At 49.7% G+C, this 17288-nt stretch overlaps 1 protein-coding gene across 1 annotated transcript in view; it reads right to left on the reverse strand.

The window, feature by feature from the left end:
- Positions 1-7219, reverse strand: part of LOC106823339 (MAP kinase-activated protein kinase 2) — a 44491-nt gene extending 37272 nt beyond the window's left edge. The window contains exon 1 of the mRNA XM_044757981.2: positions 6744-7219. Coding sequence (XP_044613916.2) covers positions 6744-7025 — 282 coding nt within the window. The 5' untranslated portion in view covers positions 7026-7219. The remainder of the gene's footprint in view (positions 1-6743) is intronic.
- Positions 7220-17288: the final 10069 nt, after the last annotated feature.

Below are 17288 nucleotides of genomic sequence, written 5' to 3' on the forward strand. Positions count from 1 at the left end.
TGAATGAGAAGAAAGTATTCATTTGGATGGATGCAGCCACACACCAAGGCAAAGCCTGACAAGGGGACAGAGGGCCAGATTACAGCCTTCACTCCCTCCCTCAGCCAGGTGCCCCTGTGCAGGGCACAGCCTCCACAACCAATCCCAGTGCCGTGTTTGGCCCCACAACTTCAAACAGGGAGTTTCAGATGGGGAAAATCAAGAATTCCCTATCTCAGGGCCAGCCCCAAGGCTGAGTGGTTAAGTTTGCATGCTAGCTTCCACGGCCCAGGCTTTCACCGGTTTGGATCCTGGGTGCAGATATGACACCGTTCATCAAGCCAGGCTGAAGCCGCATCCCACATGGCACAACCAGAAGGACCTAAAACTAGAATATACAACTATGTACTGGGGGGCTTTGGAGAGAGGAAGAAGAAAGAAAGAAAGAAGAAAAAGAAGATTGGCAACAGATGTTAGCTCAGGGCCAATCTTTAAAAAAAAAAAAAAAGATTCCCGATCTCTACCTTGAGGCACCACTACACTAGGATTCTTCTGATTTGAAGGAAAGAGTAGGTACACACCACACTGAGTTACACAGCCCTTCCTCTCTGCCGAGGCACTGGACAGAACGCTTTCCAAGTCTTCATACAGGAGAAGGAGCAGCCGGTCAGTGACGATTATTAATTAACTTGACACAGGCTGTCCTGGAGGCCAGCATTAAGCCTATCAAAAAGGCATCCATGCTGGCCCAGACACTGCTGATGGTCAGACATGGAGCAAGTCAGCAAGCTCTCCTGCCTGCCCTCAGCCTCTTGCCTCCAGCACAGCCTTCCACCATTCCACACTGCCAGTGCCCAAGAAGCCAGCAGGAGCCTGACACTCTGACATATGCATGGAGGCCTGGAAAGTTTAACTGACCTACTCAAGGTTACACAACTACTTAGCAGGGCACAAAGACTAGACCTTTTTTTTTTTTTGGCTTTCTAATCTACTACATAACCCATAGTAACAGGCTCATCTCTAAATATTTCTATCCATACATATCTTAAAATACAAAATGTCAGTATTCCCCCAAAGACTAGAAAAGGTACAAAATTTGACGTGGGTTCCATACCTGGTGTGTATTAAGCTGCCCAGTGGCATGGCTCCTTCTCTTTACCAACGCCCTGTTTATAAGGTGACCCATGTAGAAAGAGTCTAGCGCCCAGTTAGTGGAGCTTGGTTTTGCACTACCAGACCTACAATCCCAGTACTACCACCTCTAGCAACTAAAAAACCAACGGTAGGTCCCAGGGAACCAGGTCCCAGGGCATGGCGCTGATGCTGACAGCAGGTAAGACCCAGGACGTACCACTGAACCTTTGTGGACTGGCCCAGCCTCTTCCTTGGTGAGATGGAAAGTCAAGAAAGATGACTATGGAGTGTCCTCAGCTCTAAGGTGCTATGAGGTGTGGGTCCCTTTACCACTGGTTACTAAGAGCAGCTGCAGCCCCTTCAGACACAAAGAACAATTCCGCTCTGCCTGCCCACCTCCCTCCAGGACACTGAAGCACCTGGAAAGGTGCAGTATAGGGACAAGAGGGAAAAAGAGACATCACATGGCCTTTGGAAGGGCCTGAAGCAGAGGAAAGGGAGGCAGGAAAGTATGAATCCTGTACCATGGACATCAAACCACCAGGGAGACTCCTGGATCAGAGCTCAGGAGGGCCACTCGGGAATCATGAAAGGACTCAGATGCAGATGCCGAAGCAATGTCCTTCCCTGCTGTGGCTGCATTCATCCTGGCACAGACTCCACGCACCCCTGGGCTCTGCAGGTGACAAGAGCTTTGGCCCTCTCCCCCACCCCAGGATTTGGCCAGGGATTAAGTTTGCCTCCAGCAGTCCTAAAGTTTGGCTCCTCCAGGCCTCTCCCTGAATCTCCTGCACCTGCTTCTTAAGTAAAATCATCAACTGATGATGGGCCCACTCCTCAGAGCCCAAGCAGTCCAAGCACCTTCATCATGGATCCCAACACTTCATCCTCCTAAAAGGAGCCCATTCGTTCCCCAGACACCCACCAATATCTCGTCCCAAGGCCTGGGGCTGCTCTTCTCCCCAATTCTGTCAGCTACTGATCCCAGACCTTAGCCGGAGATTATCTTCAAGCTCTATCAAAGCCCACAATTCACAAGTGAAAAAAGGACCCCGAGCCGACCCCGCTTTGATCCTGCCTCGGTGGATGCCAAGAGGCCTCCTGCAGCACGCAGGGGCCAGGGCCCCAAGAGGGGCAGGGTCTCTGAAACCAGAAACTAGACCTTCCCTCAAAAAACCACAAGCCCCAACCTCAGCGATCTGTAACCTTTCTTTATAACATCCTGTTAGTTTATATCACGCCCCTCAAACACTTTAAAACCTGTTCTTAGCACAAAGATGGGTCAGGTTCAATTCTGAGCCACTAGCCCTACTTGCTCCTTATCAACCTGATCTGCTCTCCTCTCAGCTCTAGCCAGGGCCAGTGTCGCCATCGCCTCCTGCAAATCTGCTCATTCCTCAGCTCCTTCGGGCCTCACAGATTTCCCTCTTTCAAAGCTCCTCTATTCCCAACCCCATAAATTAACCCCTAGACCAGAAAAGTCCAGGAGAACTTTCTACAAGGATGAAAATGTTCTACACTGTTCAATTCAGGAGCCATTAGCCACATGTAGCTACTGAATACTTGAAATGCAGCTAGCATCTAATTCTTTAATTTAATTTAACTTAACTAATTTTAATTGAAATAGCCATGCATGGATACTGGCTACCACATTGGGCAGTGTACCCCTAAATGACAACTGTTAATTTCACCTTCTCCAAATCAGTTTCTTGACCCTGAAGATTTTAAGGCCACTTTAAATGTCTGTACCCTCCATAGAACTAAGCATGTGGTAGGAAGCTCAGTGAACTATTAACTACCTGTAACCAGAGTGGATAGAAAAGAGGCCGGTTTGGTCAATGAAACCTTTCTCACCTTGTGATTGCATGCAGCAAACCCCCATTTGGGACACTCACCCAGCAATGCTACCTATCTTGCTCCCCGACAGGTACACAGCATGAGGTGTGCTGGATAGGAGGGTGCCTGTACTCTGGGAGTGCAGGAGTTCTGGCATTTCCCTCGAACAGTGTCCAGACCAAACATCTCCCCTTCAGAACACCAAGGGAAGCCACATGGCAGTGACACTGAGTGACCTGGGGAGGAGGGCCACTGGAGAAAGCAGAGGAGCAGAAACCACTGCACCTTGTTTTCTCCAACCCACGCCATGGAAAGATAAACAGAGATAAGTTATGACAATATATTCTGTAAAGCAATAACATGCTTCACCTAATCAGAGTCGCACAGCAGAGAGGGACAACCGTGCCAGCTTTAATTAAATTTGTTCAGCTAATACCTAAGAGTCACCATGACACAATGAAGCAGGAAGCAGCTGAGGAACCCCAGGGGAATACGACCAATAGTGCACAAGTAGGTTGAGACTAGGCATCCCTACCAAAGAAATAGTTAACAGAATTCCCCTGATCTTGAACAAAAAAATAATAATAAATAAAATTTCTACCAAACACTCCCTAAAAAGGGGAGTAGGTGGCAAAAAAGCTTGTTATCACAGATTCAGAACTCATGAGCTGCCGGGTTGGTTTGTAAGCTGCCCCTCCAACTTCAGGGGTTATTGCTGGGGAGGCGATCGACACCCACCCAGCACGCCTCACCAACAGTCCAGGAGGGCCTGCGGCGAGAGGAGCTCCTCAGGCTTGAGGGGCTCTGCAGATGCAGCCAGGCCCAGTCCGAGCCTGATGAGAACACTGCAGTTAGGAAGTGGGAAGAGGCTGAGAGCTGGAGGCTGGCGTCCTGGGTTCCAATCCTGGATCCTGGCTCTGCCAAGTGCATGGCTCTATTACCTCAAGCAAGTCTTTGTTCTGGGCCTTGGTTTTCTCATCTGCAAAATGAGGGGGTTAGATGAGATGACCTCTAAAGTCCCTTCTAACTCTGACTGAAGTTATGAGTATGTCTCAGAACCTAGCAAAAGCAGCCAGGAGAGATGGTGAGAGGTCACAGCACCCACCAAAAGCATTTAAATGTCAGATCTCTCGGGTGGAGGGAGGGAAGCAAGGGAAGCAGCAAGCTGAGTTGGGACTATTTTTTCAAGCACTGATTTCCCTTAATAGGGCTAAGAGGTCACCAGACCACAGACAGGGAGCAGGGCATCTGGGCAGCCAGCAGCTCCCATCGACTCTCAGGGCTGTGAAACAGCAGACACCAGAACTCCCACCCGAGGGCCCGCTGCGGCTCTACAGCTCTCTGCCCCAAATCCCCAGGAATGGCCTAACACGCCCCTGGAACAGAAGTCTCCTCCCTTTTTCTCCAGGCACCTTCTGGATGGGGCAATCCGTCCTACCCCACCACATCTTCCTCCCTCACTTGATAATCAAAACACTCCTGGGTTTTGAAAATCATTTCACTACTCAGCACCTAAGGTTGAGTTAATCAAGATTCAAGATCTAGAAATCTCTTTGGTGTATGTCTCTAGAACAGGATTCTTTGAACCCGATTCCCCCAGAGCTGTGATTATGTCTTAGCCGATATTTGGATATGGAAGGGCTGCTGACACTGCTGTCAGTCTCTGAATGCCTCATCCCTTCTTTCTTCCTCTATTATTAAGTTTTTACACAAAGATGTGTGGGAAATCTACAATCTAACAGTTGAGTCAACTTCTAAGATTTGGGAGCAGGCTGCCTGTCAAAACAAACTCTGACTTCAATCTTCACCCACTTCTAACCTGAGAAGAACAAACTATGAGTGTCATTTAAAATATGCTAGATTTTTCCTTTCAAAACTATTCAAAGGGGGAAAATATCCAAATCTCTCCTATTAATTGAAAAAGAAATCTGAATTGCCACCCAAAAGCATTTGAGAGGATGTCACATGTGTCTATTAAATAGAATAAGGAGCAGTTGAGAGCTTTTCTCCTCGAGTCTTTATACAATATTCCAACTATTCAAGAGAATGAGCAGCCAGTGTCCCCAAACTGCTGGTGGGTGAAGGCAGATGCATCTCAGAGGAGACAGAAAACTCTCCTGGAAAGAATGTCTGTCATTTCCTCAATGGTACGGGCTAACTGTGGTCAAACAGAATTCACTCAACTCCACTCCCCAAGGTCAGAGCCACAGTCAAACAAGCGCCACCCCCAGTTATGAGTATGGAAAGAGCGGGCTAAGGCGCAAACACGCAAGTGTTCAAGACAGTGACATATTCCTTCTCCAACGGTCCACACTGAACAACAACCAAAGCCCACAGCAACAGTGCAGAGCAGAAACCAAAGAAATCTGACAGTGTTGGGGCGAGCCAAAAGCTCTCTTCCAAGAGGGAGAATGAAAGCAGCAAGAAAACAATTTTAGAGCCCTTAAAGTTTGGAAATCGGACATGCGTGCCCTCTACAACCCTGAGGCGTCAGGGGTTATGACATTTAATTATATATTCCAACAGTTCCTCCCATAACGAATATCTGAGTTTTGTATTAGCAGCTGAAATACAGCTAGCAGTGGGGGCTGAGGGGGAAGAGAAAAATATACCACAGGAAGTATTTTTCTCCTCCTCCAATCATTAAGACACCCCGGGGGGAAACAGGCATGATGTGTCACCTTTAGAGACGTGGTTGGGTCTGAAACCCCTGTGAGGAGAAAACCTTTTAAATGACCCTGAACACTGGCTCGCGATGCCCTGGGGCCCCACTCGTCTCTTCAGACCTCCGAGTCCATTCTGTATAACTTCTGAAGTAGGTATTCTCACTTAAACCCCCATTCTTCCCCTACCACACCCTCTTAAAAAAAAAAAAAAAAAAAGAGGTCGGGTTTCCCTGGCTCAAGGATAACGCTCCCTCCTACTGTCCACCAATCCCCCGTGTCCAGGACTCAAGTGGCCATCTCCCATTTGCGGAATCAGCGCCGGGCCAAGCCGTGGTTTACACACCCGCTTTACAGTGATCAATGGGGCTATGGAAACAGCAGACACCGCCGGAGCCTGCTGGCCTCCCATCTGGAGCCTCGCGGGCACCGAAGGTAGGAGGGGGCCCACTCGCGGGTCAAAACAATCCCTCCCCGGCGCCGGGGGCGGTGTCCCCGCGGAATCTCCAGCCTCGCGCCTCCCGGGCCGGCGCGCCCCAAGGCGGCACGGCCGCGCTCGCGAGGCCCAGGGAAGTGAAATCACACATTCCGGCTCCCAAATAAGGAGCGAGACTAAATAAACCTCTGAGATCCGACTTCTCCAAACCAACCGACCAACCAGCTCAATGAGTAATGGGCCTTTTGTGCCCGCAGAAAGAAAGGAAGGAGGGAGGAGAGGACGGGGAACCACAACCTCCGAAAATCACTTCCTTGAGACGGGGTGAAATTAGCAGAAGTGGTCCCGGAGCCAACCGTCGCGACTCGGCTGGATCCCGCTCAAACCCCAAAATGGCAGAGTCCTCACGAGTCCTCCGAGTCGCCGCCACTCACCCCGGAGGTGACCGGAAACCCGGACGCGGCGCCGCGCTCTGCCGGGACCTGATCTTCCCCGCCGCCCCCCTCCGCGGTCGCGCACCTGGCACCCCCGGGCGCCCGGGACGGACGGCCCCGCGCGGCCACTGCTCCGCGGCCCGAGCGCAGGGTCGGCGCGGTCACGCTCCGCGACCGTGCGCCTCGGCCGCCCCAGAGCCGGGGGGTCGTGCCCGGGAGCCCCCTCTGCCCGTCCGCCCCTCCCCCGGCCCCCAAACCTACTTTTAGGGCGAATTTCTCCTGGGTCCTCTTGTTGAAGATCTGCAAAACTTTCCCGTTGATGCCCAGTCCCAGGACCTGGGTGGTGACCTTGTAGTCGTCGATGATGGCGTTCTTCTTGATCTGCAGACTCGACTTGACGTGGAACTGGGGGAACTGCTGCGGGGGCTGCGGCGGCGGCTGGGCCGGGGGGTGAGGCTGGGCCGGGGCGGGGGGCTGCGGCGGCGGCGGCGGCGGGTTGGGGAACAGCACCGGCGGGGTCTGGCCTTGGGAGTTGGACAGCATGGTGCCGGGAGACGCGGGCGCAGAGGCGGGAGGGCCCGCGGCCGCCCCCTCCTCCGGCTCCGGACGGGGTCCCCGCCACCCCCCGCCCGGCTGCGAAGTTTGCTCCGAGCTGGAGCCGGCTTCCCCGCCCCGGCCCGGCTCCAGGCTCGGCGGGTCGCGAGGCTCCGTGGGTCCCGCCGCGCGCCGCTGGCGCCCACCGGCCCTGCGCCCGCCCTCCCTCCCCCCCCCCGGGGGCCTGGCGCTCGGTGGAACGCGGGACGGCGGGGCCGGCCGGGGGGAAGCCGCCGCGCGACAATGTACCCAGCCCGGGGGCCGGCGGCCGCGTCACAGCCTCGTCTGCGTCCGGGGCCCGTCCTTAAAGGGGAGGGTCGGAGGGGCAGGGCTCGGGGAGGCGAGGCGGGGCCGGGAGGCGTGGGTGTGGGGGAGGGGCTGGCCTTAAAGGGGAGGACGCGAGGCCTCCGGAGGCGGAGGGCCGGGGCTGGAGGCGCGGGGCTGGGGAACAGGGAGTGGGGACCGAGAAATCCTAGTTCTTAACCAGGGCCACACAAAAGGAAGGAGGAGGCGCATGAAAGTAGCTGCGTAACTGAGATAGAAAATCCACTTTTCTCCAGTTGTCTGGATCTTTTAGACAGAAGCAGCCAAGTGGGAGAGGGGGGTTATTTTGACGGAGAGGGATGACTGGTGAGTGTGAGCTGGGTGAGACCTCAGGGCTGAGCTGCACGGAGGCCATTCATCCTGGTGTGAGGTATGAGGCAAATAGTAAACGTTTTCTTAACTTGAACGTTCTCCTCTGAGTTTTGCATTTCTTATAATTTTTTTTTGGTTTTCAGTAAAGATTTATTGCTGTGTAATTACGAACAATTTAGCAAATATACCGTTGAACATTTTTTCATGTAAATTAGCTTTAAAAGGTTACCGGATGAGAAGAGGATGGATTACATTCAGACGGCCTGAATTGGCCTGAATTCGGAGTCTTCCCACTGCATGGCTGTGTGCCCCTGAGCAAGCCATCTCACCTCTCTCTCAGTGGGAAGACTAGCAATACCTTTTCACAGGGTTGTGGAGAGAGTTACGTAAGAAAATGCAACAAAAGGGAAGGTCTGGGGAGTAGGTTCTGATTTCCAATGTGGAAAAGTTCATCCCTGAACCTACAGCGGTTGGGAGAAGTGGGTATTTTTAAAGAAGCTGAGTTCTAGCCCAGGTTAACCTCATGTCTCTGAGGAAGATACCAAGGACCTGGCTGGGCCTATGATGCCCAGGTCAGGGGAGGGGACTAGAGAGGCCCTAAATGGAAAGCTGCCAGAGGGCCTCTATGCATTCTGGTGGGTTTGGGAGTGATCATCAAATACATCCCTGCTGACCTCTTCCCTCCACTGACTAGTAGAGCAGTTGAGAAATAAGACAAAGGAACCAGACAGGTGAAGACAAAACCTCAGCCTAATTACTGATGAAGCCGTTGTAGAGAACGGGGCTTGACCTACCGCATGGGGCCCATACTGTGTCCCGTCAACACACCAGAGCCGCCTTGTCCGGGGAAACCCAGCTGGGGGAGAAGGGGACATCCTGAGCACAGGGGCCCTTAGGGACTGAGCCAGGCTGGGAAGGAGTGAGGGGTGGAGGGAACGGCAGGAGCTACCCTCCCAGCACATGCCTTCCCCGACAGACGGGCAGGGCTCACTCCATGGGCCAAGGAGAGAAATGGTTGCCTTCACACAATACTCGTTCTTTTCAAGCAGAGTTAGTTTAGCGTACACCTTGACTCTGTACCAGGTGCCACGCTCGGCCCTGCGGTGGTGGATGGCGTCAGCCTGCGGGGAAGCAGACAGACAGGTTCAAGCGGTCAGTAGCGCGAGAGTGGCACAGACACGGGTCTGGCACCGGAGCCTCCTCCCTCGGTGGAGGGTGGATGCGGTGAGACCGTTCCCCCATTACCCTGACTCCTCAAAGAGAAAGAGACTGCTTAAGGCCACAGAGATTGGAAAACAGCCTTGAGGTACCTCCCCAGTTCTACAGTATTGCTACCACCTCCCCAAAGCACACTCGGAGACGCCGAACGACGCGGGGCTGGGGGGGTGGACAGCGCCAGCTGCCCGGTCTCTGTCTCAGCTGACAGGATGGCCCTGGTCCCGGCTGCTCAGGGCTCCGGGTTGGTCTTTTTCCCTCCCAGAGGGTCACTGGGGCCTCCGACTGCTTGGCACTGTGCTTTTATCTGCTTCTATCCACAGAGCTACAAAGAGGATGAGCTCTTTTTTGGCCTTTCAGAGACCGCAAGGGACAGTGGAAAGAGAACAGAATTTAGAGACAAATGACCTGAATTCAAGTCTATCCTCGAGTTGAGTCACCTTGAGCAAGCCATTTATCTTTTCTTTGTACCTGAAAAAATGAAAAAAATAATAAAATTGAATTTCAGAGCTGAGTGAGAATTGAATGAGGTAGTATTTATGAGAACTCTTCATAAACTATAAATTATCATGAAATAGTAAATATCCTCATTACGAAGGCATGGCTGGTTTGCTCCTCTGCTCTGTGCCCACTGCCTGGGGATCTGTCCCTGGTATTGAAGCTGCCTTCCTGTCTGGCTGGGGCTCTGGGGAGATGCTGAAGCCCAAGGGCCTAGGAATAACAAGAGAACTGAAACCCCAGCTGGGGAGTCCTCCTGGAATTACAAGGGCCAGTTGGGCCTACGGGGCACACAGGGACTCTAAGGGCATGTACACAGTGCACAGAGATTACATAGACTGCACACATAGCAGCTGGAAAACACACACACATAGGAACCCAAACACATTAGCACAATGTGCCTGGCATGTAACAGACATGGAATAAATACCTAATGGATGAATAATAACTGTGGAGTGAGATGGGCTAAAGAAAGAAGCGCTAGGCAAGAGAGGCCGAGTCTTAAATTCCGTTCTAGCACTGCCTAGCTGTGTAACCTCATGAAATCCTCTTGCCCTCTCAGTTCCCTCTTTCTCATCTGTAAAATACTGATCATAACATCTGATCTGTCTACCTTGTAGAGCTATTGTAAGAACAAAATAAAACATTTTCCCTTAGGACACAAAAGTCCAAAGTCCTATTTGTAAAACACCAAACTCTAACCATCTGTAATGAACTACTTAGACAGTTTTGATGGCCGTGTAGGTGCACGTCAAAAGTTAAAAGTCTACGCAAACAGAAAGTACTATTTTTATCCACCATTGACATGCAAACACATATACCATGCACGATTGTACACACAAAGACAACAGTTCCACGGAAGTGGATTAATTGTAACCCTTGATTCCTGCCTCGCCCTTATCATTGGGTCATTGGTTCTTGTACCTCTGCTTTTATTTAGTCAGTTATCAGTTATTGGTTAATAATATAGTAGGCATCTGCCAATCCACTACCCAAAATAAAAACTAGGACTTTGACGATAATGTACATCTAACTAGGTGGTTCCTCCATTCCCCACAACCCATTTCTGTTTCCCCAGCCCAAGATAACATTTATTTGGAATCCTATGTTCATCATTCCCTTGCTTTCCTTTTATGTAGTTTCATTTCATAAAGACACATCAAAGGTATAGTTGTCTGACCTTCATAAAAGATGAAGCTCAGGGACTGGCCCGGTGGCGCAGCGGTTGGGTTCACACGTTCAGCTTCAGCGGCCCCAGGTTCACCACTTTGGATCCCGGGTGCGGACATGGCACTGCTTGGCAAGCCATGCTGTGGTAGGTGTCCCACATATAAAGTGGAGGAAGATGGGCATGGATGTGAGCTCAGGGCCAGTGTTCCTCAGCAAAAAGAGGATTGACAGCAGATGTTAGCTCAGGGCTAATTTCCACAAAAAAAAAAAAAAAAAGATGAAGTTCATAGTGTCTTAAAAGGGAGGTGGATAAGAGTGACTTTATCAGCAAGATGAGGTTAAAATAAGCAAACATCTTATCACAGTTTCGAAGGAGTCTCCACCTTCCCATGGTGATGAGGATGATGATGATTACTGAGTGCTTAATCTGTGCCCAACACTGTGCTCAGCCCTCCACCTGCATCATCTCATTTAAATCTCATAAAGATCTGTGGCAGAGATTGCTAGTTATCTGGGCCAATATCCATTTCCCCCTCTTTGATAGTAAAGAATATTTAGCTAAGCACATGACTTCCTGGAATAAAAGTTACATTTCCCAGCCTCTGTTACAGCTGGTTGTGTTCATGAGACTAAGTTCTAGCCAATGACTTGTAAATGAAAGTAGTTGAAGGAAAGAGGCAGGTCCTCCCCCTTCTCCTCCTCTTTTCTCCTTACTGCTAGCTGGAATGAAAATTTAATGGATGGAACTTAAGCAGCCATCTTGGATCATGAAGTAGAGGCCATAGGTTGAGGATGATACACAAAAGGACAGAAGGAGCCTATGTCCTGGAGAGCAGAGATCCGTCATATCAGTCCTAAACCACTTAGGTGAAAGAGAAATAAACGTTCTTCTAGTTACAGCAAGTTATATTCTAAATTTGCTATCACTCGCAGCCAAACCCCATCCTAACACAACCCCATGGGGTATATACTGTTATCCCCATTTATCTATTTTATAAATGAGAAAACTGAGTCCTAGAGAAATTAAATAACTTCCCTAGGGTTACACAGCTATCAAAGGACAGAACCCAGGTCTTTCTGACCCAAAGCCTATTGTCGTGGCCCTTACTCTAAATCCTGACCAGAAATATACCCACATATCCTTCATGATGTCAGAAATATGGTATCTGCCATTTTGGGCAGGAGCGGCCTAGAAAGGTGTGGGCTATACTTTTCATTTTAGATAAACTTTAAATCTCCCATAGCCCAATTTCCTTCTATCTTGGCCTAACCTGTTATGGAGTATAGGTCTTTGTTCATCTGAATGGCTGGGTTATATTATAGGATAAATCATGAACTCATGACAATCTCTGTTCTTCGAGCTTCCCCCACCCTGCCTTCACACCATCAGAGAGTAAAAATTCCCTATTTTACTATGACGTGACATTGTGAATGAATGACAGAGCATAGAAATCTGTAGAGGTGGATTTCTTGGAAATTTTCAAACAACGTGCTCTCGATGAAATAGGATCATCCACAGGCTGTTGGATATGCACGTACCTACAGATAAAATGGCCTTTGTATCTATTGCTAGTATGTATGCAAACAAATACTGCAGAAGGAAGCAGGAGTCACAGGAAAAGTTCTGTCCACTGAAAACTCACCTTTGGAAAGGCAAATACCTTGAGACCAGAGAGAGATAAACAGTCTTCAAGTCATAGGCTAGTATTTCTCTGATAAAATGAGAAATTCTCGAGGAAAAATGACAGCTATATAAGAATCATTAGTCCTAAAAATTTCTGAAATCTCTGAAAGTGCTAAGGGCTGATCCATAGAAAGAAACTCTACCCAAAAGCAAGTGCTGTGGGCAATGCCCCATGTAAGGACATCTCGGAGGAGAAGAAATGCTCTGCTCCCCCACCCGCAAGGCCCATCCTTTGACAGTTTAATACCACAGCGGAGAGTAGCTGGAGCAGAGGGGAAGAATGGGACTGGAAAGAGAAAGAAGGAAGTACCCAAGGGGAACAGAAACTTAGCCTCTGCATATCAACAGATATAACATGGTCCAAAGGGACTGCAAATGGGACTAATTAGGACTCCACGATGCCTAATTATAAATTCTGTGGCTTAGTATAGGAAATGGAGTAAAAAGAGGCAAATATTCCGCCATATACAAGATGGCCCAAGGCTGTTGTCCTTGTATTAAAAGCTTTGCCCCTCCAGTCTAGCCTGTATCCAGCATATCAATTGCCACTCAGATGGGTATTCAGCCTAGAGAGAGAATTGGGGAAGGGAGAAAGAAAAAGGGGATTTGCCATCCAGGAACACAACCAGGCTGTGTCAACCCAACAATCATTCGTTCTTTGCCTGGTGACCTGCTGACCCCGGGATTTTTTTCCCTCCCTCACTTAAGTAAATGGAAGTGGGAGGGTAGGAAAAGTAGGGAAGAGACGTGTGTGCTCACGTGTGTGGGGAATGGGTACTGATTTCCTAAGGATATAAGGATAAATAGCTTCACATGAGAACATAATTTGGGGGCAGCAGAGCATGGTGGAATCAAATCCTGGGTTCAAATCCCACCTGCTCTGCTCGCTACTATCTTAACTGCACCTCAGCGTTCTCTGTACAATGCAGTGGGTGACGATATTCCCTAGATTAAATGCACACGCAACATTTTGGACTGTTACTGGCATGTGATAATTGGCCTCCACAAATGTAAGCTGTTATTATGCAGTAGTTACTTTCATACCAATCATCTCCTTCAATCCTCTCAACAAGGCTGTACTTGGTATTATTTCTGCTCTTTTGATCACTGAAAACTCTGTGGCTCAGAAAGATTAAATAACCGGCTGAAGTCATCACACTAGGGCAGAAGAGCTGGAATTCAGACTTGCACTGTTTCCACACATGTCAGGGTTCGTGTTCCTAAATGCCCTTTTCTAGCTACCTGACACCTGCCAGTCCACTCTGAGGAAGCCATGCCAGCCTGTGTTTGTGGCTCAGGAGAGAGAAGCACAGTCTGCAACCTGTGCAACACGGTCATATTTCAAAGACTTTCCCTCTAAGACAGAGTTAAAGGCAACAAATCGTCATTTAAGCATTAATGAATTTGGGATCCTAGCATGTATAAGCTTTTGAGGAAGGACCTAAATATGTGAGGTATATGTGGTATATCCTACATTTTGTTTTTCTTTTTGCTCATTCCATGACAGAGGTTAGGAGCTCATTTTTTCCCCCACATTTCTCATTAGGTTACGAAAACTATAGTATCGTAGAGATGAAAAGGAACTATGGAGCTCACCTGATCTGTCTCCTTCTCCAAAGACCACACCTGCATCGTCACTTAGACAAGTGGGTGTGTGACCTTAAAAACTTTAGGCTCTGGAGCCGGCCCAGTGGTACAGCAGTTAAGTTCACACACTCCACTTCGGTGACCTCAGGTTCACTGGTTTGGATCCCAGGCGTGGACCTACGAACTGTTGATCAACCTATGCTTTGGCAGGCATCCCACATACAAAACAGAGGAAGATGGACACAGACCTTAGCTCAGGGCCAATCTTCCTCAACAAAAACAAAAGAGGAGGATTGGCAGGTTGGCAGGATTGGTGGCAGATGTTAGCTCAGGGCTAATCTTCCTCAAAAAACAAAACAAAATAAAACAAAAATTTAGGCTCTCAGAGCTTCTGTGCCTCATTACACCACAAGAGGAAATTCTTCTTTTTGTGTGACCCATATAGCATACATTGCAAGCAGGTTCCTCTCATTCCTGGACACTCACTCACTGAGGCTGGCGAGGGGTCTACCCATGGTGCTAGACAGATGTTTAGAGCCCTCTCCAGTGAGGCAGGAGGAGCAGGGGAAAACCGGATGTGCTGGAAGGGAGAAGTTGTCATGTGGGCCAGCCTGAGACCTGCACCCATCCCCCACTGTCAACTTGCACCCCGTTTCATATCTACAAACATTGGTTGAGCACCAGTTCGTGCCAAGTATTATGCTGGACATGGGAATGCCCGGAGGCCCCTGACGGGCCTTGAGTGCCTTGAGAGGTTATTTACGTATATCTATATATAAATGGTGATGGTTATGTGTATACATAAAATTTGTCATTTTAACCATTTTTAAGCATATGGTTCAGTGGCATTAAGTACATTCACATTGTCATGCAGCCATCACCACCATCCATCTCCAGAACTTTTCATCTTCCCAAATTGACACTCTGTACCCATTAAAAAATGACCCCTCTCTTCCCCGCTTCCACAGCCCCTGGCAGCCACCACTCTACTTTCTGTTTCTGTGGATTTGACTGCTCTCAGAAACTCATACAAGTGGAATCATACAGTATTGGTCCTTTTGTCACTGGCTTATTTCACATAGCATAATGTCTTCAAGGTTCATACATGTTGTAGCGTGTGTCAGAACTTCCTTCTTCTTTTAAGGCTGTATTGTATGTATATACCATTGTATGTGTATACCACCTTTTGTTTATCCATTCATCCCTCAATGGACACTTGGGTTGCTTTCTCTCTTTGGCTATTGTAAATATTGCAGCTACGAACATGGGTGTGCAAATATCTGTTTGACTGCCTGCTTTCAATTCTTTCAGGTCATGTACCCAAAAGTTGAACTGCTGGGTCATACGGTAATTTTGTGTTTAATTTTTTTAAGAAGTGCCATGCTGTTTTCCATAGCAACTGTATCATTTTACATTCCCACAAACAATGCACAAGAGTTCAAATTTCTACACATTTTAGCTAGCACCTGGCATTTTCTAGGTTTCTTTTTGGTTTTTGTTTTTGGTAATAGCCATCTTAATGAGTGTGGCCTTGAGAAGGTTTAAGTGTGGTGCTCCAGGGCTCATAAAAGAGGGAGATTCATCCAGAAAGTCCTCCCTGAAAACATGACATTTGACCTGGGCATCTAAAGATAGGTAAGATTTCTCCTGGCAGGGGGAAAGCCACAGAGGAGAAAGAGGTAACACTGAACAACAGAATGGAGAGACGAGAAATCACATGGCCTGTTGAGAAGCAGCACGTGGTCAGCATGGGCTGGGCTGTCAGGGGTGTAGAGGGGAGCATCAAGATAGGAGGAGAGAGGCAGATTTAAGGGCTAGAAATTCCACTAAGGCTTTGGACTTTGGGCAATAGGGAGCCATTGGTAATGTATGTGAAAGTGCTGTGCAAACTTCAACACGTTATGTAAACGTAGGAATTTAGAACAAAAAGGAGAGAAGGTTTTTAAAGAAACAAATGTACTAAGACTAATACACAATATGTGGAAAATGGAGGCAGCTTCTGGCTTGTACCAGGGAAGACACTGGGTCCCAGGGTGCTGGCACTGACCAGTCCCCTCCTGTTGGCTCCCAAGTATGAAGGTGACCGAGCAGCACAATGGCCTGCCCCTGTTGATGTCTCGGAGTGGAGAGAGCCCCCGCCATCCATTAGCTGTGAGTCATGGCCTTCCAGGCCTGGAGGGCCACAGGAGGGCAGCAGGTCCATCCTACTCCTTCCAGGACCATCGCACTCAGCAACGCGTCCCTCTCTAGCGCAGGATTCCAAGTCATTCTGACACTCAGAGGAGCTTGAACCTGAGCCGCGCCCTGCCTCTGACAGCCCCTTCTAAGCCTGAAGTCGGGCCCAAATGAGGCCTACCCGATGTGGTGGTCTCACTCTCCCTTCTGCTATGAGGAGAGGAGCAAGGGACTCTTCTCTGAAATTTAATATGCAAGCAATCTGCAAAATCACAGAATTCTTTCTTCTTTGGGGGGGAACCTTTAACACATTCCCATAGTACAGCATGTAAAAGCCCAAAAGGATACACAGTAAACTGCTCCCTCCTGCTCTAACCCCGCAGCCACCCAGTCTCTCTGTATCCTTCTAGAGGCATTCGAGCCACTCCAACCTCCCCCCAGGAACTAGCAGGAACAGGGTTTGGCCTAAATCTGAAGCTCAGAAGTCATGCTGTTAAGAAGAAGGCCCTGGACCAGCCGTGCCACCAAAGTCAGAAGGCTTGGACAGCCAGCACCAACCTCCATCGGGGCCTTCGCTCTCAGGCTCCTGGGATCAAGTCACCCTCCCGAGAGTGTGAGCTTCTCCTGGCTCCAGCGAGGGAAGCCTACAGCTCCTCATGGAGAGACAGGGAGGTGCTGACAGCCAAGGTGGGAGCCACGTGCATGAGATGGGAAGAGGGTTGGGCAAATCCTGAAAAAGGAGAGATGGGGGCATATGCTCCCTGGTTGTGAGTGTAAGCCAGGACCCCAAATCTGGGGCAGACTGGCTGCCCACTTGTGTCTGCAGAGCCGCTTGGTGCCACGGCCCCTGTCGCTCAGGCAGAGAATGACTGGAAGAGTGGCAAAGAGGGGCATGTGGAAACCTTCCCCAAGGCCGTCCCCAGGCAGGTCAGGGCTGAGCAGAGGGGTTTCTTCAAGTCCTGGTGTAACCACAGCTACCTCGGCTGCAGAGCTCCTGCCCGCGTCACTCCCCAGGAATCTGGTTCTTGTCTACCACGAAGAAGTGTGGTTATTACAGAGCCTAGAGGCCCTCGTCCAGCTTCCCCAGAGAGCATGCGGAGGAGCCCGGGGTCTGGGGAGGGAGAATTGCTGAGTGGGAAGACCAGCAGGCTTCCTGGGGCCCAGCCCCTCCCAGGGCTCCCTCTCCAAGACAAGCGGAGGAGGGCCTTGCTGGGCCACGATACCTGGGACCTCTCTTCCTGTGGAGC

The sequence above is a fragment of the Equus asinus genome, chromosome 25, assembly GCF_041296235.1.
Source record: "Equus asinus isolate D_3611 breed Donkey chromosome 25, EquAss-T2T_v2, whole genome shotgun sequence".
In the NCBI taxonomy this organism is placed as follows: domain Eukaryota; kingdom Metazoa; phylum Chordata; class Mammalia; order Perissodactyla; family Equidae; genus Equus; species Equus asinus.